Genomic DNA, 25,964 nt, shown 5'->3' on the forward strand with positions numbered 1-25,964 from the left:
TTCATCAGCTAGAAAAATGAAAGCTCTCATATTAATATATTTTAATTAATTCTGTGCTGTTTTACCTTACACTGAAAGGGTGTAACAAACTGATTGTTTCTATATACTTAAGAATCTACATGACTTTTGTTATTTCAGTATTTTTGAGAACTTCATGCTCTTTCACAGTTGTTTTCACAAAATCTGACCAGGATATAGAATCATTATCCCATTTTACAGTTATGGGACTGAGGTATAGAGAGAAACTGTGACTTGTCTTCACTGAGTTCCTACACAAGGCTACGGTTAATAATGGAATTTTGATTGGGCACCCAAACGATTGCTTAGGCTCAATTTAAATATTGTTTCTGGGCTGATCCATTGGGTTGGAGTGAATTGGACTGCAAGTCAAGTGCTGCTGTTAGGGATACTCAAAAATGCAGCATCTGGAGCTTGGATAACTCATTGAACTCATCACTGTGGGTAGCTCCGGTGCTACTGATCAACACAGTCACTCTTTGTCCACTTATGCTAGTTTGAACAGAATAACGTGAGTCCATTAGCTACATTTGTAGTGAAGACAAGCCATTAAGTAACTTTTCCACTGGCAAAAAAAAGCAGCAGTCTGGGTCTTCTGAATCTCATCCGTTTTCTGTCCAATATCTGAACTGCGACCTTATGCATAGACATTGCTGAATGATTTTGTACTGATGCTAACAGGCAATAATTCGTGTTGCGTATTTTTCATTAATGACTAGCATTATTAGAAAAAAACCCAACAATCCCTCCCCTGACAATTTGTGAAGGTTTCCCTTCAACAGTAAATATTATCACTGATGATGTTAATGAAGACATTATTTTCACAGCATTTGAAGTACTGGAACACTCCACTGTTAACTAGCCTAGTGGGGTTTATGCTAATGTAAAATGTAATAAAGTAGAGGCCACTATCTCTTTAAGCTGAAAGAAAGGAAACTTGTTTCTACTTCCAAGGGATGCCTAGTGTGTGCTTATCTAATTGACTGTGTATTTTGTCTAGGTGTTGAGGGAAAGCTAAGAGAATGAAGGCTCTAAATCCCCAGTGGAAGCATGATATGGCGATGCAGTGCTGGTGCTGAATTGTTCTCTCTGATGGCTCTATGGGAGTGGATAACACTGAGTCTTCATTGCTGGGTTTTAGCAGTTGCTGCTGTTTCGGATCAGCATGCCACAAGCCCCTTCGACTGGCTCCTCTCTGATAAGGGACCCTTCCATCGCTCACAGGAATACACAGATTTTGTGGACAGAAGTCGACAGGGATTTAGCACAAGATACAAGATTTACAGGTATGAAGCAAAGGGAAAGCAATTACAGAGATATCATCCTTAGAAATTGTAAATTATCAACAAGGGTTTCCTTAAGGGAAAGTTTCAGATGTGGGAACAAATCCATAGACACAAAATTCATTGCTGAAATATATTTAAGGCCATATATGCACTGTGAACTATGGAAATACCTGCTTGTGTTGTTTCTATTTTGTTTAAAGAACTTTTGGTAACTGATTATGTTGCTTTGGAAAACATTGTTGTTTATTACCTGCCACTGCTCTGCCCTAGTGACATACTCAAAAATGTCCTAAGGTATTCAAACACCATCTTTGATTGCAGAGGGCTAACACGGAACACCCTTTATTGTGCAGCAAGATCCAGTTCAATTGATTTCAGTGTGACTCATCAAGACATAAGATGAGACTCTAAGAATAAACTTGTGGCTCCACAGATGCTTCTGGCAAAGCATGGACTTCATTGTACAAACAGGGACATTTCAGAAGTGACTCAAAAAGTTTCATGTTAGTTTATACCAGCGTTTTAAGAAGCAGTTTTCTCATCCCTGTGGGACTGAGCAATAAGAGCCACTGTGAGTTTTAACAGAAGTTGCAGGTGGTTGGTCCATCAGAAAATTCAGCGTTAGGCTGGCCCAATTCAGACTGAATGGGGGAAAAAAGAAAAAAACAGGGGAAGACTTCAAAAGTATAGGTCTGCTTGAGAATTTGTGCCTTGTTGTAGAGTTGCTTTCATGATACATTTGTAACCTGTCTGTTTCCACTCTTTTGAGACAGCACTGGTGAAATACCTTCTTAACCATTTGCAAGAGGTATAACTCCGTAACACCGAATAGGTGTATCAAGGACATAGGAATGAAAAGGAGAGTTCAGTTTAATGGTAGTGACCTAATGGCAAATAGAAAGGAAGGGAGAAATGAGGGAACATGAGAGATTAAGGACTGAAGAAAAATATCTATAAGCAGAAAGACTTTTTAATTTCATATTTTTATAGATCCCTCCTGGCAGCAAAGAGAAAGGGGTGGCAGCAGGGCAATACAGGACAGAATTTTAACTTCCCTAATATCTCTCCAACCTATAAACACAGACCATTTTGGTACAGAAAGACACACACTGATTTCATTTAAAACCATGAAACAGTTTGCGCAAATTTCATACCTATTTTAATCTATTATTCCCTAGCAGTATCCAGCTCTTTACAAGAAAGTAAGAGTGATATATGCCTATATGAATGTGCCATCCTTTAGTTCAATGTCCAGCGGCCTGTGATAAAACTGCTGGTCTCAGTCTGTAAAGATGCTATTTTTAAGGAACTTGCTTTATTTTCCTTTCCTAAATAAATACATGCAGTAGAGGGCACTCTGTTGCAGGTCAATTTTGCAGTGCACTGCTTTGCCATATGTAGAGAAATTAAACACATTTTCAAAATAAAGTGTGATTTGGAAATATGCTTGATGAAGTGGCCTGTCTTAACAGAACAGCATTGCCCAATATTTACTGCATTTTAAAAGCCAGCTGTCAGGACCAATAATGTAAAGCCAATAATGCAGAGACTGAGGCAGCATATTTTATTCCTATTATTCTGTATTAGTCAACACTGAACCAAAATTATCTCTCTAAAAACATGAAAGATAGAATTGTATTTCATTTCAGCTCTTTCAATTGGGTCTTTGAGAATTTTTTTCTCTCATCCATCATTACAGAAGCATTATTAAGTTTTATAGATCTGTAATCATATCTCTAATATTTGGGTTTGTGCATAGGTTTCAATTGACTTTAATTTACACAACCCCACAGAAAGTTTTTCTTGTGTTTATTTCTATCCTCTACTTATTCCCTTCAAGAAATGAGCCAGGAAGTCAAAAGAGGCACAAGCTACCTGAATCAAAAGGAAAGCTGCATTTTTTTATTTAGTCCCCCAAATACAAACCTTACTGCAAAATTTCCTTGTAAAATATGGTCCCATTAGCAAGCAGTGCAGAACATGGTGACCTTGTTACGAACCACACACTGTAAATTTAATCCCTGTTGTTTTTCTATGAGTTTGCCCAGGCTAAAGGATCTGCAGTCTAATTGGTCTGTTTGTTCCCTCACCTATCTGTTCATTCACCTCACCTAATGAAAATGATCCCTCAGGGACACAATCCTGATTTGAATGGAGAGGTAAGGAAGGGGAAAACACAGGGCTGCATTGACTCTGCTGAATCATATTAACAGGAAAGAAAGGTGCCACTCCAAACAGTGCTAACAGAAGGGTCTCCTTTCCCTTTGCTTTTCACTTCAGCCCTTAAAGTCCATAGCTGAGACCTGACATTTTAAGAATAAAGGGGAAGGAAAGTCATTTTACTTCATTTTAACATCCAAGCCAGGTCAAAATCCATGGGGCTGAAGAAGAGTGAAATGTATAGGGTGAGAGACTCCAGCAGCTTTTGTCCCGTTTTGAGTCCTTTCTGGTAGGATGTTTGTAGCACAGTGAGGTCGGACAGAAAATGCCTGAAGACTTTTTTCTTTTTTCTTCTTCTTTTTTTTTTTTTAATGGCACTAATGTGGGAAGTAGCTATAGACTACCTAAAGGTGTGCCTCTCTTTTGAGGATGGAGTTGGTTCCAAAAGAACTGATAAGACTGTGACAAGTAGCAGCTCTCTTTCCATGTCTCCATACAAATGGTGTCCAAGTCATAGACAGAAGATGATCCACTGTATCTCTCTGCCAAAACCTAAGAAGTACTGCTGCCCATGGGAACTAGCTCAGGATGACCAACCTAACACTGGGACTAGGTATTTACAATTAACAGGAATTAGATGGTCTCAATAAAAATAACATAAAACCAGCAGTGAGTTGGACATACTGCATGCAGTACTTTAAAATGTGTTGGAGGAGATTTCAGTCGGAGACTGCTGTATGACTTTTGTTTTCCAAAAATGGAACAATTATGCATCAACTATAATGATATTTTAATTCCCACTATTTTTTCCCCTCCTTTGGTAGTCTGAGGAGAGGCAGTAATGACGTAGGAAAAAAAAAAATCTCAATTAAATCATTAACTTCCCAAATTTTTTTAAATTTCCAAATAGCATTCCCTATTATAATCAAGATCATATTAAAAAACAGAGAATGCATGTTATGCTGCATTTGGTTAAATTGGATAATGCATATTTATGTAAATACCAAAGTGCCAGAGATGAAGGCCTTTATCCTGCACCATTGTTTGACACTGATTTGACTGGGATCAAGGTCACATACTACAGGACCATGAAAGATATAGCATGATTAAAATGAAGATAATAGGACAGAGAACTGGAAAAGCACATATTAAAAGGAAAACCAGAGAATGTTAAAATGAAGATTACTTGAAACTTGATGGAAACATTGCCATTATTTCTCAGCTATTGAGTAAAACAATGTTGATTTATTCCTGTCATTTATATGGCAGGAGACAGACTGATTTTAAAGTTTAGTTTCACCTAAACATATATGGCAATTGCTTTCCATAATGTCCAGGAGCCATATTTTTTTCAATTCCTAAATTACGCAAACCGTTTGCATTTAAAATAGGTGGAGTCCAACTTTTAGATTAAAACACTTAAGAAAAAATATCATTATATGGACTTTGTGTTAGCATTTCTATTTTCCCCCTGTTTGTATTCCAATGAGGCAAAAAGTTATATCCACACTCCCTGGTCAATATAAACAAGTGTCCCTCTGACCATGAACCTGTTATAAATTGTAAAGATGGAGCCAAAGGTCAGCACTGAGGAGCACACTTATTAACTGAGCTCAATTTCTTATGACGGGTCTTAATTTAAGCATAATATGTTTTCTAAAGATAAAATTTACACTTTGCCTTATCTAGCCTTCAGAGCATAAAACAACCATGTGATAAAAACAACTGATGCATAAATTATGGGAGGGTAGCAGTAGAAAAATCTACTGTCACCTATATTTTAAACTATACATTAAAGATCAGTTATGTCCATGGGCAAACAAGCTGATTCTGTTGTGTGCTTAACTCCCCAAGGAGAGGAGCTTTCACCATTACAGGATAGAGCTGAAACAGACAAATACATATGTAATAATGTTTTAATCAGGTATTGCAGAACACTAAATAATTGCAACTGATGTTACCAACGTAGGTATAAGTTGGGAGTGGTGGGCTGATTATGTGGCAGTATGGTATTCCATATAATTCTTTGAAGGAAATATCCTCCTGCAGGAAATCTAATAATTGCCACAGTTTTTGGTGGCATTCATTGCCACTGATCTATGAAGAGAAATGCCAGGAAAACACCTGGATGGCTGCTGAAAACCTCAAATTAGTGGGAATGTTGTGTCAATATTTTATGGAAGATGGCTCCTGTAGTTAATATCTGTAAACACTTTGGCAAGGAAAACCGAGTTTATAATTTGTTATTTAACACACAATGGGAGTACTGTGCCTCTTACGTAAATCAGCTACCCAGACAAAGGAATTTAAATTCAAACAGAATGAGATGAGAGGTTACCAGGATGGAAAGAGTGATTGTGAAATTATGCAAAGGACCCACATTATATCAGAAGAGGTAATTTCTACAGAGATAGGGAAGTATTCATGCTATCAAATAAAGTCCTGAGGAAATCTTCTCAGGGATATTGTGTAGTTTTGTTCAAGCAAAATGATTTAAAATCTGAAACAGATGTGAAAAATCAAAAGGAAGAGCCTAGCTTTTTCTTCTAAGGCGGAAATGTTTGGCACATTTAAGCAACAACAACAAAAAAAGGGAGCTGAAAGAGGATACAATTCCTGTCAATATACGTACCATAAAGTGACATGAACTATTCAAACTAAAAGCCATCACTGTTATAAAACCAAATTGGTATAAATTGTCTATGAATAAATTTAAGCTGGCTATTTAAAAAAGGTTTCTAATCATTAGGGGAAAATAGTTCTGCGACATATTAAGTTACAAAACCTCACCAATTCCATGAATAGGGGGAAAGGGTTATAAGATAGTAGACTAAGTTTTAGTAATCATTGAAAGCCCTTCGAGGTAAGTATCTCTAACAAGTGTAGAACACTAGTCCGAAAAAAAGAATCTAAAGAACTGAGTAGCATTTTGCAGCACGGTATTCATGTGGCTTAAGTGTTCCTTTAGAGGTTGTTTTTAAAGGGATTGTGTTTGTTCAAGAACAACTGAAAAAATAAAAGGTTTAGAAAATAATGCTATCAAATTAAAGATTATTTTGTATTAGGACATACTGGGTTCTTCTCGTATGTTCTGAATTCTCTGGTAACTAAACAGAGCAAGACTGAAGACTATAGTAGAACACTCACTAATATGTTTTAACACTTGTGTGTGAAGTTAAGTAGAGCCAACATTAAAGTCAGTTGTATTTTTTATTCCCTATCAACATATTTTAGCCCACGGCTATCACTAGACTTCTTCACACATGTATACTCCTGACAGACAGTGTTAATAAAAAACCTGGGGGGTTCTGTTGTGGGTGTACACATCAACATGCCCTGATTTGCAATTTTCACTCCAGTGTACCGTCTGGAATGACATTTCCTTGTTCTCTTCCCGAGGTTGCTTTGAACTGATAATTTAGGAATTTTAAGGCATTAAGAATTAATAAAATATCTTCAACAATTTATTCCAATACAAATGTTCAGTAAAATGGAGGGCTGAAGAGAGATGTCTGCCATCATCCCTTTCAGAAGTCTAAGGAAACGATGGTATGGCATTTCTTGGTGCTGTTATTTCCTATACATTTGATCACACTCTAGAAGCCATCATCACTGACAATTTTTTGGAAGGGCCCATTCGGTACTGGAAGCATCAGAGCTGTTGTCTTTTTAAAATAGGACGGTTTCTTTGGCAACTAAGACAGGAGCTCATTCTCAGCCATGGACCTCAGTTTCCTTAAGACAAAACATCACATTCAAAACCCACAAAAAGTGAGGGAGGTAGTGACAGAGGAGTGGAACAGGATATATCAAAGAAAGAAATGACACAAATTAGTACTGTAGAATCTGAGGAAAGGAATGGGCTATAGTCAGCAACCTGTAACTCTAACAGGTGACAGTGATGTAGCTTTCAAGAGGTAGCTTAGCAAACTGGTCAACCATTGCCTTAAACTCTTCAGAGCCTTTCCTTCCTTGGCCATCGAATTGCATGCACAGTGTCACTGCTGGGCAGCTGAGAACTGGGATTATAAATGCAGTGAAGAGCAAACAAGTTTACCTTCCACAGCTGCCACATCAATAGGGAACAAACAGCAGGAACAGTTCTGTCTGCCTTTTCCAGAAAGTCACAGTATCAGTAAATTGCTTCTGGCCTGCATTGTAATTGGTCAGCTTGCTTTTGGGAATTTTCCATTCAACTTGGTGGATAAAAGGTACAGTATTCGGATGGATCATCATTCTCAGAATGTTTACAAAAGGCTAGACTACTGAATGCATAAAGTCATCTTTTTAAATCCAGTGGATCATAGGCTGGGAACAGAGAAGCGCAGCTCAATATAGTATTTGTTGTCCAGTACTGTAGCTTCATTATTACAGGCAGTATAGGTACACAGAACAAAAAGATGCTGAATTTGATCCTGTGGAATCAAACAGCAATAATTTTCTACAGTGGAATAATACTTTAATTAAAGTAAAAAAAAAAAAAAGAGTAAGACTTTTTTAAGAATTTCTGGATCTGAAAAATATCAATGAGTTACATTACTGATTATGATATACATTACCAACATCTCTTAGCTGGGCATAACAAAGACGTGACATAAGTTAAATAACTGGCTTTGGTGAAACTACTTGAATAATTACATGCTTGAGCAAAATAAAGCTTTAAATGACTGTATTTCCAGGTCTAGCAATACCTGGACAATGTTCTCCAAAATTATCTAACTTCCAGCCCTTTGTTTCAAATGCAAATCTCCTCCACAGGAAGGCATTTTTGTTTTATTTTTAGGGCCTAAGCACATATCAGGTAATGGTGCTTTACAATTAGCAATTCCTATTACAAAAATTATATTAGTTTCTTGATCTATTTATCCAGGGGATTCTCTGGAAGGCACATACTTGTGAAAAGGTGGAAAAAAAGGAACAGGTAATTTAAACTGAGAAGCTACGTATACATAACAGAAAACTTTAAAAAATGTTTTCAGATTAATTATAACCAGAGCCCAGTTTTGTTTACCAGTAATCTCAATGGGTTGACAAGTACATAGAATGGATGTTCACAAAGGTGAAGGAATCTTTCACTGATGTTCCTATGGCTACCATGTATGGGCTACCTTTAATGGTACTAGGAGCCTAAGGGGCACCTCAGACAGATACCAGAGATACCAGAGGTGCAGGAAATAAGGACTGGACACCTCTTTAGGTCTGTCTCCACAATCCCAGTTATGCAGGTCTGCCCTAGGTAGGAATATCTCCACAGGCAATGATAAATGATATCTCAAAATGCAATGATAAAGGAGTCTGAGCACTCGCAGACACTTGTGACCCAGGAAGAAGGACAGACAGACATGAGGGAGTCAGAGGCGGGCTGGAAGGACCAAAGAGAGGTAGAGAATTCTGATACCCAAAATGTTCCTCCCTTTCCAGCTCTGTTACACATGTGAGACAGCACAGCAGAGAAGTCATCAGCTCTAGGTAAAGGACTAGCACTTATCACTCAAGAGCATAGGAGAAATCAAGCTCACTTTTGACACTGATTCACAACATTAGCCCTCAGTCTATCTTTGAAGGCCTTGGCAAAAGCATGACTAGACCCTGATGAAATAGTATATTTTTAAGAGATTCTGACTTCCTACTGAATCTTGCAGAAATCTCAGTGAGCAACAAAAAATTCATCAGTGAGCTTAATCCCACAACATTAAAAAGCCTCTAAATTGTTTTGCCACTGACCAGGGTCAGACCTGCCCCATATCCCCTTACACCATTTTGTTGGCTCAGTATTAAACTACTGGATTTCAAATCAAGGGTAGAGTTTCTCTCAGTGAGATAAACAACTGCTAGTGCTGGGAAGGGTACTAGGGAACAGTGCTGGCTATGCCAGCAGGATTAGGAGTGTTCTCAGGAGACAGTTTGTTTGACAAGAACACAAGTGTTTTTCAGCTTGGCAACAAAAGAGAGTATTGATGCCAAGATTGCCTTCTGTATTTTTTTTTTATAATACATGCAGAAGTCTATGTTTTGACAATCTCTTTGTATTTCTTCTTATTTGTTTGGTGTATTTAATCAAAGATCCTAAGGAAACTCAAATGGCAAGGAGAAGAGTAAATCTTATTTTTTGTAAACGTTACCATAATCCATTTTCAGAATATACCCACTTTCAAAATCTAATATTTTAAGGATAATTGTTAGATTAAACCTCCTACTTATGTGTTTCCCTAGAACAAAGAACATTTATTTAGAGAACATGGTGTGTCATCGTTTCAGTTACTAAGTTCATAAATCAGTCAGTAAGTTGCCATAAAAAAAATAGGATAATAGACACTGTAACTTAATGGTTTTGTGCAATCACTGAGGTAGTATAAAAGCTGTTTAACACTAATAATAGATTCATTTTTCAGTCAGCAGTATAGTCTGCCAGTATCTTGGGTATGAAATCTGGTAATTTTCATTCATTCTTTGAAGATTTTTGGTTAGTTGAGTCTTTGTTCTCATTTGCCCTTCCTTTTAATTTTTGTTTAAATATCCCTGCTAGTACTATCACTGGTATTCAAATAGAGGATTTCAAATGCTGATGACTTTCGTAAAGGGGAAAGATTTCTTTTGGTTACTGAAAAAAAATGTTTTTTAATTACTTGAATCAAATTCTCTCTGATTTCATTTTAACTCCTGTATTGTTATTTTTCCTTACTGCTGTGAGGTCCCTAGTTGTCTCCAAACAGAATGGCTTTCAGGTTTTTCTTTTTGTCCATATGTTAAGTCTGTGTGGGTGGCATGATATATCTTACATAGAGAACTGAATAGCACAGAAACCTTTTCTGTATAGAAAGACAGTAGTATTGATTAGAACGTATGATACTTTGTATAGAAGTGTATTTGTGCCTTTTCAATACAGAAAAAGAACAACTGACATCAAATGTGCTCACTCAAGAACTTATGTCGTTTTCTTCTGCTGTCATTGACTTAAGGTCATGGTCAATATCCCAGCATTCAAATCTTAGTTGTCTTCTAGCTCTGATTGATTGATCCTACAGGTTTTAGTAGTCATTATGCTGGTTGCGAATTTTTACTGTGTAGCTCCAGATTCATTCCAACAGAGACCCTTGTGAAGAAAAGCAATACTTCAAAATAATGTCTTGTTGCTCGATTCTCCCTAGAATCCCAATATGACTGTTATGGATAACAGTGTTCTTAAGGTCATTAATGGCTCCATATCTCAATCCATCTTTTGATATTCTCAATTTCTACTTTATTTATGCAGCTTGGGAAGAGAAGATATTTTTACTGACCAGACAATGTGATATATAGAGAGCTCTGAAAACTGCACACACAAAGCCCACTAGCAATTTAGAAGTTGTGTATGCTGGTCTCACATGCATACAAGAGATAGCATCTGGCTTTAAGTAATGAATACTAATTTCTCAAGGGAAAAACACATATACAGGTTTTGACTTATATGAGTAACATAGTTTAAAATCAAAAACATAATATATATTCTACCAAATATTCTGAAAGATCAGCAGAATCTGAGATGTGAGAATATATAATTGATTAATTTAAAATAAATATTTGTATTTTAATTAATTCTGAACTATATTCTCACAGTTCTTGAAATCTAACAAATAGGGATTTTTAACTTATACCCTGACTGCTCATAGTAGAGCTGGATGGTTTACTAGGAACTCAAATATAATATCATCTTTGCCTACTGATAAATATGATCTATTAATAGAAAGTAAACAGAGGCAACACATTTTTATCCATTTACATCTAACTGCATTTTATTTAAATCATGTCTTTAGCCATTTACATAAAATACTGACTATAGGTTATAATAATAAAACTAAACATTACACAGCATAACCAATCTGATAACCTGTATTAACAAACAGAATAAAGTCTTTTGTCTATGTTTCACATATTTAACCATACAAAATAGATTTAAAAATAATAATTTCAACCAATTAAAAATGAACGACGTGTAGTGAGGTCTCTTGTTACAAAGAACTGTTCAGTGCCATTTTCTTTTTTTAAAATATCTAATGATGATTTTGGTAGCAAACCATGAGACTCAATAAATTAGAATAAATGGAAAACATGTAGTCTATGGTGCTTGTTCATTTGCTAATTTCTAGAACTCAAATATTTGTGATTACTCTGAGAGTAAATTGGTGTGAATACGAATGCATGTGTGTTTATGTACATTTATATGTATATATGTGTACACATGTGTATGTATGTGTGTGTATGTGTGCGTCTATGCATATATATGAGTGTGTACATATACATACGAATATATAGACAGATATGGATGAGTGAAAATAAGTGAGTTTACTACTTCACTCATTTACTCTCACTTTTGTAGTGAGAAGAATACTGTTTATTAGAAAGAAAAACTTGTATCTTCTACAGTCAGATGTCTGAATAAAAGTCTTTGACCGATACATGAAGGAAGTTTACTATGGACACTTCCTGATGAATCAGAGGTCCAGAACGCCAAAAGATCTTTCCTCATTAGATCCTTGTATTAAAATGCCTCTGCCAGAAGCATTCTGTCAGATCTTGCTTCAATTTCCCATGCTTTTCATCAGCTCTAGATTATGCCACTTACCTTGAACTTTAGCTGTGGCTACAATAAAAGACACCTGAGAATCTGTAACTGAAACACATTAACATGAACCTTCTGTTTCATACAGGGGCTATTATGACTTTGCTTCAGGTTTTTTCTCTCTCTTCCATATGATTCTGGATATAGTTAATGAAATTAGCCTTGGCAAGATATAATATTTCCATGTGTGTACAGAAAAAATATATATGCATGTGGTTTCTACAGAAGCTCTATATTTAACTCCTTGTGTGAGAATGTCATGTGAAATCCATATGCCGTAGATTTCCCACCTGTATCTGCACTTGTGGATCCAATATGTGCTCATGCTTGGACAGTGAACTCTCTGATAAGACGCGTTAATATATCTTTTTGAAAAACTTTACAAGTTGTGCATAATTCCTAACTTTCAAGGAATCTGAAAGAAGTTCATGCTGAGTTCAGTGACCAAGCTGTGTGCCCAAGTTATGACTAACAGTGTGTGAGTACAACACAAAAACTGGATTCTGATCAGTTCTTTCATATGCCTCTTAAAAGGCTCACTAACCTCTGTTTCACTGCTAATTTCCTCAAGGACTGTTTTCTTGCTTGGACACCTTTGTCTTTTCACTTTTTTTTGGTGTCAGGGATGAATAGTATCTGAAAGATATTTTTATTTTAGTTGCTTCTGAAATTTGCTTTTCCTTTCAGTAAAACTATTTCTCCTATGGTTGACTTTGAAGGGCCATCTGTTTATTTAGAATTTTGCCTGAAGAAGTAATAGTTATGTCTATTTTTACTGCTGTCTCCTTGGCCTGGATGAGCACAAGCAAATGTGTGCTTGTTTCCTGGTTCTGACGTTGGAGCTTTGTGTGACTTCGGTACGAGTGTCCTTGGTACCAAAACCATCAAAGAATGTTAGATATTGGTAAAATCTATTAAGTCCCCTGACACTCACCCTTTCTGTTATGAGAGACAAAACAAACAAACAAACAAAATAAACAAACAAAGAGTTCAAAAAAATTTTTGAGTCTGATAGTCATTTTCCCAGACAATGAGATGGATAGAATATGAATAACTTAAAAAGGAATTTTAACCATGGTAATTTATTGGAATTTAAAGACAATTAACATTAATATTTAAACTTAAAAGGTCTGTGAACTAGGACAGTAAAATGAAACAAAACTAAGTGTGCTTCTGCTTTTAAAAAATGTCTCTGTGTACCTATTTTATATTTATTGGGAGGCAAAATTTTGTATATAACAGTCACACTTATTTCACTCTATTTCTCTTGTCTTCACAGTTAAAATATGAGAGTTCCAAACCACGAGTGGGTTTGCAACACTTCATATCATTGTTGACAGCAATAAAGCAGTCTTCATTTGGTATTTATGCTAATATAAAGTGAGATTTGGCAAGTTTCTGGAAAACAAAAACTGAGGTCACATGACTCCAGTTTCTAATTCAGTTTGAATCTCTGGAAATTCCCATGTATGGCTGATATGTATGAGTCAATATTCGTGTCTCCCTGAGAAGTACTGGTTCTGTCACAGTAATTGGAAAAAAACAGTAGGAAAATGTCAATTTTAGTTAAGTAAACTTGGTAGCTATATCTCAGAATTCAGCCAGGGAACAGAACGTTTGAGAGGGCAGGTGAGGGGGAACAGAGATAGGTCCAGATACCAGTTATTGAATAGATTTGTGGCCCATAGTTGTGTCTGAAGACAGTATGTACCTGATATGAGGTGATTTTATCCTTGCGAAATCTGCATTTCTGTCCTGTGGTGAAAAATGCCTGAGCTTTTCTTCCCTGTTTTGATGTGAGATCATCCTGAAATGTGCTAACAAAACAGTAATTTCAGAAGGTGCTAGTCTGGCAAGTAACATCCCTTAAAGCCAGAAAACAAAGGAAAATGATGGTAACAATCTCAGGTGTGGAAAGGCTACTGGAGCGATTGCCTGCTAACACTATCTGCTGAGTGCAGGGCAAGAGGAAAGTAGCTTGATCTTAATACCCACAGGGTCATTACAAGGAACCAGCTGTTCTTTGAGTGCCATAATGAATACAGATTGTTTTCTTACAGCTTTTTGTCTTCTGGCTGATGGCTGGGTCTGACTGGAGCTTATCTTGTAGTCAAGGCGTTTATGAGGGTCATTCTTTTGCACTCACATTCAGCCCTGTGGGGTCATTTTCAGGGGTGCTTTTGTGATCACATTATTTTGCCCACTTATGGTAATAAAATGTGAAAATAGTTTTAAAGTGATTTATGGTTTAACATGTCTAGAAATCAGTGAAATTTTCTTGAAGTTGGACAGGGAGGTCAAAAATTATTTGGAAGAGATATAGCTGTATGTCTGTAACACCCACCTATATTTACTACCACAATGCAGTCACATAGCATCCAGCTTTTAAGAAACCAGGCTAAATCAAATCCAGACTCCGCCTAGATAAGAAAGGTTGCATTCTTGACTGATAAGAATCACTAACACCACTGACTTGAAAATGCACCAATTTACTGAGGTGAGATTTTGAGCTAGTAGAACAGGAGCTTAGGCCTCAACTGACACCTAGAAGTTGATGCAGATTGGCTCCTCATGGCCAGATTTATAACAGGAAATTTATAACAGGACCATGTCACATCTCCACAGTCCCATTGACTCTCTGCTCTTATGAAGGACACTTAGACAACTGAAGGTTGAGAACAGCAGGGCACATTGCAAAGTATATTTGCTCCACAGGTTATATGTGGTCTTGTTTTGTAGTAGGGAAGGATCAACTCCATGGCAGGTGGTAGGCGTTTAATTTTTAAGGAACTGGGACATTTGTATTCTTGACAGGTAATGTCTTGTCAACATAGTCTGAACTTAATTTCTTTAAATACACAGTTCTCAATTTCCTCCCCCCAGATACATTTGTTTCTAATTAGAGAAATGAACCACGGATTTAATGCTTGCTCATCATTTTTGTTCTAGGGATTTTCTAATGACGTATGGTACATGGAGGTTTCTAACAGCACTATAAACAGTTCATAGAAGTAGACCACGAAGTACATAAGGTGTAGACAGAGACAATATAACAAGAACAGCTTTATGTTTGATAAAAGTTTTTTTTTAGGTTTTGGGCCTTATATATTACATCCAAAATCCATATTCTATTTCACTATTTTCTTATGGAAGGCTGTCACTATTACACCCACTGTTGCTGCTGGGGTATATTACATTAACTGAATTATTTGTTCTTACCAGATCAAAGCAAGGAGATGATTCTCCCCCTCTACTCTGCTCTTGTGAGACCCCACCTGGAGTACTCCATCCAGCTCTGGGGCCTCCAGTACAAGAAATACATGGACCTGTTACAGCCGGTTCAGAGGAGGGCCACAAAAATGATCAGAGAGCTGGAACACCTCTGCTGTGAAGAAAGGCGGAGGGAGTTGGGATTGTTCAGCCTGGAGAAGAGAAGGTTCTGGGGAGATCTTATTGTGGCCTTTCAATGTATAAAGGGGACTTACAAGAAAGATAGTAAAATACTTTTTACCAAGGCCTGTAGTGACAGGACAAGGAGCAATGGTTTTAAGGTAAAAGAGGGTAGATTTGTATTAGATATATGGAAGAATTTTTTTGTGATGAAGGTGGTGAGACACTGGAATAGGTTGCCCAGAGAAGTTCTGGATGCCTCCATCATCAGCAGTGTTGGTTGGATGGGCTTTGAGCAACCTGATCTAGGGGAAGATGGTCCTGTCCATGACAGGTGGCTTGGACTAGATGGTCTTTAAAGATCCCTTCCAACCCAAGCCATTCTATGATTTTATGCTTCTATGATTCTACAAATGAATGTGAGAAGCTGTGTGGCTTTCACCATTCAGGCAATCAGAAAACGTGAACACTTTTCCTCTGCACCTTAACACTATTAATCAATATAATTCTCATTAGTTTATGATTTCCTGAGATATGTCACTGAGCGTCTCATCTAACTGTTGGGTCTTAGCAAAATGTTCAGTGGAAGGTGACTCACAGCAGATAACTCAGAATCAAATACAGTAGCTATTTTTTCTGCTTCACTGAAAAAAAACCCCATTATTCTCTTGCCACAGGGGTAGGTAATACTTTTTAATCAATGCTGAAATGCAATAATGGAGCAAAATGAAAGACCTCACGTTACAGACACCCTCAGCAAAGCCCCTCTAGTTATACCCTTTGGCTGTTACTAGGTCCTGAAATCCAGGGACCACACTATCTCCATAACTATAATGTTATGAAAAAGTGGCAAGGAGTTACCTGTCAATTAGTCTTCTGGGACAGTAAGGTCACTATTTCAGATGAAGTAATCCATTTGTAGCTAAAGCAAAGGGTCTGAACTGACTACAGAAATTTCTGGGTTATGACTAACATGAAATGGTGTGTTGATCTTCATTATAAATAGACAGGCACGCACAGAGGAAAATATATAGAAGTATAAACGTGTCCACTGTGGACTTGATGATGAGACTAATCCAACAAAAGGATTAGGATTTTGAATTCAGGATTAGGATTTTAAATTTATTTAACTGCTTTCCGACATAAAGATGTTTTTATCACTGATAAGAAATAATGGAATTTGGAACAGTGGTATGGAGATTTAATTCTCATGCTGTGAAATGAGGAATGGTCACACTCCTCACAGGTAGAAGCAGAAGGTGACCTTCACAACTAATGTGTTCAAGGATTATACATTACTTACTTTTTGTGAGACCTTCATCTACTAATGAGTAAAGTACATAAATAACTACTCCACTAGTCACTGAGTCATCAATAATTTTCCATGAAAATACTTTCTTAATGGCAAGACAATGGCCAATTAAATGAAAATTTCATATTTTTAAAGATTCTTTGAAAACTTAAACTCAAACTTGAAAGCGAACAAGAATTTATTTCTACATCTAAGATATCAGAGACTGTCAAGAATTTTCTTCTCAACCCCAACCACCACCCCTACTGCCTCTGACATCTGATTATTTTAGGGTGTTTTTTTCCTAGGAACAATTCTAAATACCAATAACTGAGAGTCCTAATGCCACTCCCAAAGTAAACTTGAATATAGAGGGAAAAAAATGCCCAATGCTTTTTAATTTTGGTTGCTGTTCTCATCCTGTTGCTCTATGGACTCTCCACAGTGTGCTGGAAACTGAAATACTCTACATAAGAAACAAACATTGGAAGATGATTTGTGTATCAGAGGGGAAGTTTAGTCCCAATTATCTTGATTCAAACATAGAGTGAAATGATAATGACATAGTATGGAGCAGGTACAAATGCTGCAAAATTCTGCACTCTAATACATGCAACTAAGCAGTTAAATTCCTTCTGCTTTGTTATATTTCTCTAAGATATTTCCAGGTTGTTTGAACACCTTTTTCATACCAAATAATATTCTGAACCACCAGTTTCACTGAAGTCAGTTATATAATTCACTTTTTACTTGAAATAAAATGCATTTTAATTCCTTTTATATATTTGTGAGTATGTGTGTGCAGATTTTGTAACGCATTTTGAGGCAGATAAGATGTTAGACACACACACTGTGTTTCCTCCAAAGTAGTTTGTACTAATTTCTGTTTTTAATGAATTTTTTTATGCTGTTAAGCTAAAACTAGCAATTTCAGGAAAGAACACAACTACCTATTATAAACACCTCCTATATCCTGGTCTTCTCTAATGTGCTTATGTCATTTCTGCTGTGTAAATCTTTTCAAGTTGGTGGTATTTGTGAAAGGATTAGCTTTATTCTGTATCTCTTTCCCCTCTATTACCAGGGGTATTCGATGGTACAAGATGATTTTTTATGCAAAATCTGGCAAAGTATAGAGTAACGCTCTCATCCTTGCTATCCAATAATATCCTGAAAAGCAAATGGACTTCACCTTTACCATTTTACTGCAATGCTTGTTCCTACATTTTTTTAATTTTTTTTTTCCCCAGAGCTATAGACATCCCATAGCTGCAGCACGCAATGGACTGCAGAAGTAGGTTCCCTCTACCAGCTATAATTGGCATTACCTTTTCTGTTTAGAGATTCACAGTCTTGACGCCATGCAATAGCTTGACTTGACTATAGCTGCAGCACCTTCAGCTGGTGACGGGGCTTTTATTCATGCTCTGTTTCATTGGGAAAAATGATTGAATTATTGAATGATGGTAACTGTCTTACTCTGGTTTTACGAAACTGGAAAAGTTAGCCAGACATGTCAGATGTGTATCAGATAAAATTGTAAGCATAAATTCTAATTTTCCCGTTATGTACTTAACTGATTTTGTAGGATGGCTGCTACTCAAATATGAAATATTCTCGTATCTCACTCTTAAACCATAGGACGGTTCACATTTTTAGATCGTTTGCTCTGCTTTGATTTCATGAAAAAGTACTAAAAAAGGTAGGAAAACAAATCTGACTCTGAGTTTCATATTAATCACTAAGTGGCCCATGTAAATTCTTCTAAATACTAAGCCATCTCTTGCTGTCAATATAGACACAATTCACTGATCAGCAGCAATAAAGGCTCTTTAATTGCATATTTTTGTTATACATATTTCTAAGTAAGCATCTCCAAAGTATAAAAAAACATAATTAAAAACTAGAATTCAAATATCTGGGCTCATTGATAGACATATAGCCACATTTTAAATGAGCTTTAACAGTTTAACAGCTCTGTGCTTCAAAGAAAAGTGGATTAATACAAATAGCCTGCAGGGAAAGATAAAGGTTCAGATCTCAGCAATCTGAAAAACTTTGCATTTCTATGGAATCCAATTTCAGGCTACACAAATAAAGTTAAGAGGATGAGTAAACTTGCTGCATAGAATGTTTTGTTATCCTAACCATTGCTGCTCATTGAATTAAATTTAATCATTCTGCTGAAGTTCCAGTTTTACTTCATTCCTTATGATACAGATGTATTCTGTCTTTGATGTTCTCTAAATATCACTGAAGCTAATGCCATATCAATTAAATGTGCTGTTTAAGTAGTATTTTTTTCTCACTAGTCAATCTTTTTTGACATTTTCTATACAGCTTAGCATTAGCATTCAGAACTGGATTCTCAAAAGAGCCTCATATTTTCAGAAGACTTTAGTCCTTGATGTGACATTTGTTTGTTTAGGTACCTAAGAAGGGTAAGAGCTGTACTGAAGAAAATGGTTCACCAGTTTTCAAATTAGTAACTAGGGTAGTTCCACTGTCATTAGTAGTCGAACAGTTTTACATTAAATTGGTGTAAATAATTGATGTCTCTAACAAGATTATGCCTAGTAGTTTGGATTAGTAGATTCAGATCCTGATTGCAAAAAGTTTGGGACAGAGAATGATAGAGGAACAAAATAAATAATGATGTGAGGCTACAAAAACAAAATTTAAAAGTTCAGTCTAAACATTAATGGTTTTGTCAGGTAGGGGAGTTTTGGCTATGAATTGCTTACAGGAGGTGACCTAGTACTGTGGATTTGAAGAATAGGGAGCGTGAAAGGGTTTCGGAACAACAGCATTTATAAAGAATAATGAAATTAAGAGGTCTTCAAACAGAACTGGGGAAAAATTTACAGGTGGCAAGCTCAGATAAGAAAGCTATCATTGAACTGAAAATTATTTTTAGTGTATATTTTTGAATAGTATGAAGTGTATTGGTGCATCACCATTTTATATCTTATGTCACCTTGCCGTGAGTAATTTTTGCCACCTGTTGTGTCACTGAATGACGTTGTATCACTCAGCTAAGACCAATAAATTTTCTTTTATGGGTTTCTAATGTTACTTTCTGTGTTGCCAGTAGCCACCTTCTGTTATGGAATTAGGAGATAACATTTCCCTCCACCTTTCCTAGGACTCTGAACCATTGGCATTGGCTTCTGACAATGGCACTGCCAGTGACCTACTTGGTTTACTTGCAAAGAGGTATCTTGACCCAATGTCAAATGTGAAAGAAAGTAGGAGGATTCCTATTTATCCTGGTTCCTAATGGCATACCCCCCATTTGAACAGCTAGAATTATAAATTAATTGCTCTTGAAAGGTGTGAACTCATAGTTTACGATGGTCTACCTAAGTAATTACAAAACAAATTTTGGTAACATAAAAGGTAAAATCAAAATCAAAAGAAAGCAGCTTGGCACTGTAAAGTACCTATACATGCCAGCTGATACCACTGCATTAACCAAGAAATTATGTGGCTGTGTGGATTGTATGTTCATTGCCTGTTTGCTTTTCCTACTGGCCTTTTGTGAAGAAGTTAATGCTATCGCAAAGCATAGGTGAGCATGTCTCTGCCAGTAGAACACAGAGCAATCTGTTGAAAACTTTTCTCCAGGATAAAGGAAAAATTACTGAATGGTTGTGAACAGTTCAGTCAACTTGTCTGCTGTGATTATTATGGTTTGTTCATATTTTAAGTCATAAAAAGAACCAAAACACTTAACAAGCTGTGTGATGTGTTGTTTGGTTGCTTCCTTTCTTTTAGGGACTAGTTTACTTGTCAAATGTTCAGAACACATCAAGAACTATTTCTGAGAGGAGAGAAACATTTTGGCCGAAATTTTACTGTTATCTACTTACCAAATCTGTGTATTTTATTTCCCTCATATATATATTAGGGGTAGTGGTCTCTCAATGCACCCTGTATCAAGGTGATAGCGAGCATTATTCACTAGCAGTGCAGGAGCATAGAGACAGGAGAAAGTCATGAACATCTTGCTCCGTTCTCTAGAAGAAATTGCCACATGGGAAAGAGGGATTAAAAAACCAAGAATAATGACAGCTAAAAGACAGCATAACAATTTTTTCTTTATATGTTGGTGAATATGTGTTCAGATGGGGATTGTTTAAGCTTTTAGTTTCTGGTGAATGTTGTCTAGAGTTAGATTCAGCTGAGTTAGTAATAGATGGGACTGTGGATGGTAATGTCTCTCTTCCCTGTAGCCTTATTGGAGGTCCCACAGTAAAATTTCTCCATATAGTACATTTTTCTACTGCTGAAACCACCAATTGGGTGTAATTGTCATTAAAAAGTAAATCTCTGTTCCTATACTGAGAGATAGTGAATTGGGCTATTCCTTTCGTGGATACTCATTTGTAAATTAGATTAGGGCTGAATCCATAGAATAGATAAATAACTGGAAACATTAACGGCAAATTTGTGGATTGCCTGACACTGCAGCATAAGCAGACACAAGGAAACCTGTGTGGTCTGCACAGGATGTGTCTCCTAAGTCCAATGTGGTTAATAAAAAGTGCTCTGCCAACCTGCTATGGCTCATTAACTGAGAAAAATCAGCAGAGAAGCCTTAGTTGGCAGCAAGTAAGTGACATTGACCCTGTGCAGTTTGTACATCCCAACCCACTCTTATTCTGCTTTATGCATGAGTGTAACAACAGGAACCCTCAACTGATGCAGATCAGGAAAACAGCCAGTGACAAGAGATGGGTGGGTGCAGATGATAACCTCAGCCCTGGACCAAGGCAGGAACCCAGGCACTGACACAAGTCACAGTATGCACCTTCATTTCTCTCGAAACACCAAGCCTACATGCTTACCTGGATTCAGGGCAGAAACCCATGAGCCTGAATGAACAAGTCTGTTCAACAAACCTTAAAAGATTTATCTTGAGCTTTCTTAAACTGAATTTTGCAGATCAGACCCTTTCAGGGAAAGCAGAACTGAGACCTGCCAAACTTTTACTAAAAAAATGTGGGGAAAAACAGTAGCTTTGTTTTTAGATTGGTGTGACTTTGGTGCTGTGCTGGAGAGTAACCAGATCAAATAATAATGTTGGTCAATTCTATCAAGCTTTAGAAGTTTAACTATTTTTTTGAGATAGTGTTGCTTCACTGTGCATTGACAGCCTTTCACGATTTTAATTGAGAATCATACTGACAATATCCCAATCAGAATATTTTATGATGTACTTGTTCTGAATTCATTTGCTGCTTTAATTTGAGTGTACACGTGTGTGTACCTGCATAATGCAATTTTTCATCATCCTTGCTTTGTAGGATGCTTTATGTGGGCTTTGAGAACATCCTGCCTGCATATTAACTGTTACAGTGCCACTATGTAAATGTAAAAAAGCTCTAGACTTTTCTAAAATGAGCTGATATTCATGAAATACCTTTGTACTAAGCATGTATGCATATGTTCAAATCACTTATTCGTGTGCACAGATGTGTAAAATAGCTTCATGCAATCAGTATGATAACATCAACAGCATTGTTAAACAAAACCAACAGAAATGTGAGCTTACTTTGAGAAGTTACAGCTCCGGAAGTATTTCAGAAAAGAGTGCTGATTCACATCTGTTTCATCTCTTTGTTTTAAAACAGACTTGTAGAAGGACACTACATGATGTCACATCAGTAGCATAAGGCTGGAGTTCAGCAGTCTCCCTAATCTGAAGAGTGAACTATCAAATTGCAAATTTTTTTCTGGTGGGCTGTTCTCCAATCTCCGAAACTATTTTGCAAGGTATAGTCAGTCATTAGCCAGACTAATGAACTCTTCAACACTAATTCATAAACACCCTCAGCTACTCTAAAGCGTTTGATCCAAAAACTGAAGACATATACTATGTGTCAATGTTGCAGCTTTGCTGAACCACTTTAGGTACTGTCAGGACTGACATTTCCTTTGGAAATCTGAAAAAGGTAATCAACTCCCTGACTGCTATCTCTCCCTTTATAGAACAGACTCTGATGCTGGAAACGATCTAATTCAGAATGTCAAATATTCAATGCTGATAATTCCAACAGTTAAAGATCTTTCCCCCGGTGTCTTTCTGCCATTTAAAAGTAAAGTTATAATGACAAAAAGCTAAAATAAATGGATTAGCATTTCTCTTTAGTTCATTAGGTTAATTTCAAGTAAGACATTGAGATTTATAATATGGAGGCAGAAATAGTTACGGAAAATCCCAAAGAAACCAAGTTTATTAAAAATTTGTTTCTGCCAAATAGTCAAGATGTGTGTGCTGAACTCTGCATTATGCAATGTTTTTAGTTCTACCTTGAAGGAAAGAGAATGGCCACTAGGTAACCCCAAATTCAGAAGTGATACTGCTGTAACCTGTTATCCTCCCCAAAATCCCTAGATATAGATTCTTCTCTGTAACCATCTGTACACAGCTTCCTAGAGTTTTTATAAAACATACTTTCACCTAACAGTTGAATTTAAATATAGCATCTCCGTTGCAGACTTGTGGGATAAGTGTCATTTCACTCTAACAGTTAGCATATGGTACTTGGCGCTGGGAGAAAGAAAATTAAAGTTGAAGCCAAGTTGTCAGGAAGTTACTAGCACGTCTATGAGATATGTGCAGGATTTCTTCAGTGTTTTGGGGCTCCTTTCTCACCTACTAGTATTCTGGTATTTATATCTATATTTGACAGTTTTGGAGCGGTCACAAGGTATCCTTGGAGGGGAAAAAATAATTCTTCAAAAATTCTGGTGTGTTGGTATATGTAATTAAAAAGCTGTTCAGGCTATTACTCCAATTAGTGAGCGTCTCTTTCAAATCGCAAACCTTAAATGAAAATAGAGTACTTGAGCGGAGGGACTCCTTTGAGCACAGCTTATAGATTTGCTTACCCATCTGGCCTTTCCCAGTCACATATGCTTCAGATCTCACAAACCTCTTAGCAACAACAGGTGAAAGGCCAGGTTAGACCCTAGACAGCCTTTGGTTTTCCATCTATCCTCCTTGCTGGAACAACCTTTATTCCTGTCTGCTTCTTATCACTTCAGTTTCCTTACAAAAACTGGCTTTTAGCAGAGAGCTAATCCAACAGTTTTTCGGAACGGACACTCCTCTTGTAAGGACCTCACCTAGCATTATTAAATCATTACATTTCTCAACAACTGTTTTGCTGGCTGGAAAAAAAACACATACAGATGCAGCCACTCACCTTCCTGTCATGCATGATACAGTTCACTGAAAGCCTCTTGCAGCCTTAAACCTGCTTTGAGTGGGGAAAGCTGAACTGATAGATGAGATTTAATAGTCTCCTACAGCCTACAGTGTGTCTCTTAGGGCTTGATCAGACAAAACATGCCACTTCCCAACACCACAACTTGTGCTGTCCACAGCTGTGTAGCATTTACTGGTGTTTTTAATTTCAATATGTTTACCTCTCTTGAAAGTTAGATTAGTGCTTGTAGAATGAGTCGGACGAACAGCCTGTAGAAATGATGTTTTTTTGATTATATTCTCAAAAACAGTTATAGCTCTGGCAATAGCAATGCAAGTTTTGCTGGTCTCATGCCTTGTCAAAAACCAGCGGTTCTGATTCAGCAGTAACCACAAAGAAGATATACCACAGTTTTTAAGCACTATTATTAATGATCCTGATTGTGCAGATAAATAACAGTTCATCATCTGAAACACAGAAGTTCAGTATCATTTAATGTTCACAAGATTTAATTTTGAAAGCACTTAAAAATTATCTGAAAGTTATTTTTGGCATTTGAATTTCATTTAGGCACCTATTTAAATCAGTGAGTTGTTGAGGACTAAATACTTCTGCACAATCTAAACATAAATCTCTCCTAAATATTTTTTCCATGGCTCTTCACGGTAGTTTCTGGAATTATCTGCTTCATTATGAAAACATCAGAATGTGTGAACTTAATATGGTGTAATGACTTGCAAAAGTTAACAGGTATATAAAAGATGTTTTGTGATTCTGTAGAGATTTAGATTGTGGGAAGTAGTCACAATTCTGACGAAAAAGTAATTAAAAGCCTAGTTTCAGCTACTCTCTGGAGAGAACGATCATCCACCTGTTTGTTTTAGTTCAGTTTTTCATTTCGTAAAACTCCTACAGTTTGATTTATTTAAGAATAAAAAATCACACCAAACCAATAACCCCTTGTGTTAATATCTAGATAGAAAAGGAAAAAATAATATTCAAGCTCTTCCTTTTTCTTTCTAAAGTTCTATATCAATGCAATATGAAAGTGATTTGAAGTCTTAAATGATGAAAGTTTCCTTCATTTTAAGAAAGCATTTTGCAATTAATTCTTTGTAATATTGAAATATTAACACACTCTCTGACTGTTATTGCACAGGTCAGTATAAGCACTACTCAATGCTATAATCTTCCTTGTTACTGGGAATGAGGTAATTATGGTGATATTTGGGAAGAAAAAAACACAAATACTGCAAAAATGATGATTTGGTATGATCTGCACACTCATTTTTCCATTATTTCTTCATTATCAGTATGACATCAGTATGACATATTAGAGTTAGTGCTTTCTGACTGCTTCTCATCTGAGTCTCTGATCAAGTCTTTTGTTTGACACAATTCTTGAGGTAGAGGCATTCGCTGTAATCCAGTCACTCATGCAAGGTCTCAGTTCTGGGAGCAGTGATAAATTTCATGCTGTTGAAAAATCTCATTTTCAAATTGGTATAGTTAAGCTTAAATAAAGTAAATCATCCTTTGAATATAGCCAGAATCTAGAATAATGGTTTACCTGCAGGGCAACCTCCTTTCTCTCTACAGCTTCCTGAAGAGGGGAAGTGGATAGAGAGACGCTTATTTCTTCTCCCTGGTATCCACTGACAGGATGCATGGGAATGGGTCAAAGCTGTGTCAGAAGGTTCAGACTAGACATTAGGAAACATTTCCTTACCAAGAGGGTGGTCAAACACTGGAACAGGCTTCCTAGGTAAGTGGTTGGTGCCCCATATCTGTTAGTGTTTAAGAGACATTTGGATAATGCCCTTGATAAGATGCTTTAACTTTTGGTCTGCCCTGCAGTGGTCAAGCAGTTGGACTAGATGATCATTGTAAGTCCCTTCTAACTGAGCTGCTCTAGTCTAGTCCAGTCTAGTCTAGTCTACCTAAGTTGCTAGATAAAGCTAGACTTCCCTTCTTCCCTCCCTTCCTCCGTCCCTCCCTCCCTT

The 25,964-nt window shown here is 36.8% G+C and overlaps 1 protein-coding gene across 2 annotated transcripts in view; it reads left to right on the forward strand.

The window, feature by feature from the left end:
- The first annotated feature begins 1,068 nt into the window (after nt 1-1,068).
- The window catches only part of BRINP3 (BMP/retinoic acid inducible neural specific 3), a 198,840-nt gene continuing 173,944 nt past the window's right edge, over nt 1,069-25,964 (forward strand). Inside the window, exon 1 of one of the 2 annotated variants that reach the window (XM_068416956.1) lies at nt 1,069-1,304. In XM_068416956.1, the coding sequence (XP_068273057.1) occupies nt 1,069-1,304 (236 nt within the window). The remainder of the gene's footprint in view (nt 1,305-25,964) is intronic. The other variant, XM_068416957.1, reaches the window with a different exon arrangement.

The sequence above is a fragment of the Nyctibius grandis genome, chromosome 21 (genome assembly GCF_013368605.1).
Source record: "Nyctibius grandis isolate bNycGra1 chromosome 21, bNycGra1.pri, whole genome shotgun sequence".
NCBI lineage: Eukaryota > Metazoa > Chordata > Aves > Nyctibiiformes > Nyctibiidae > Nyctibius > Nyctibius grandis.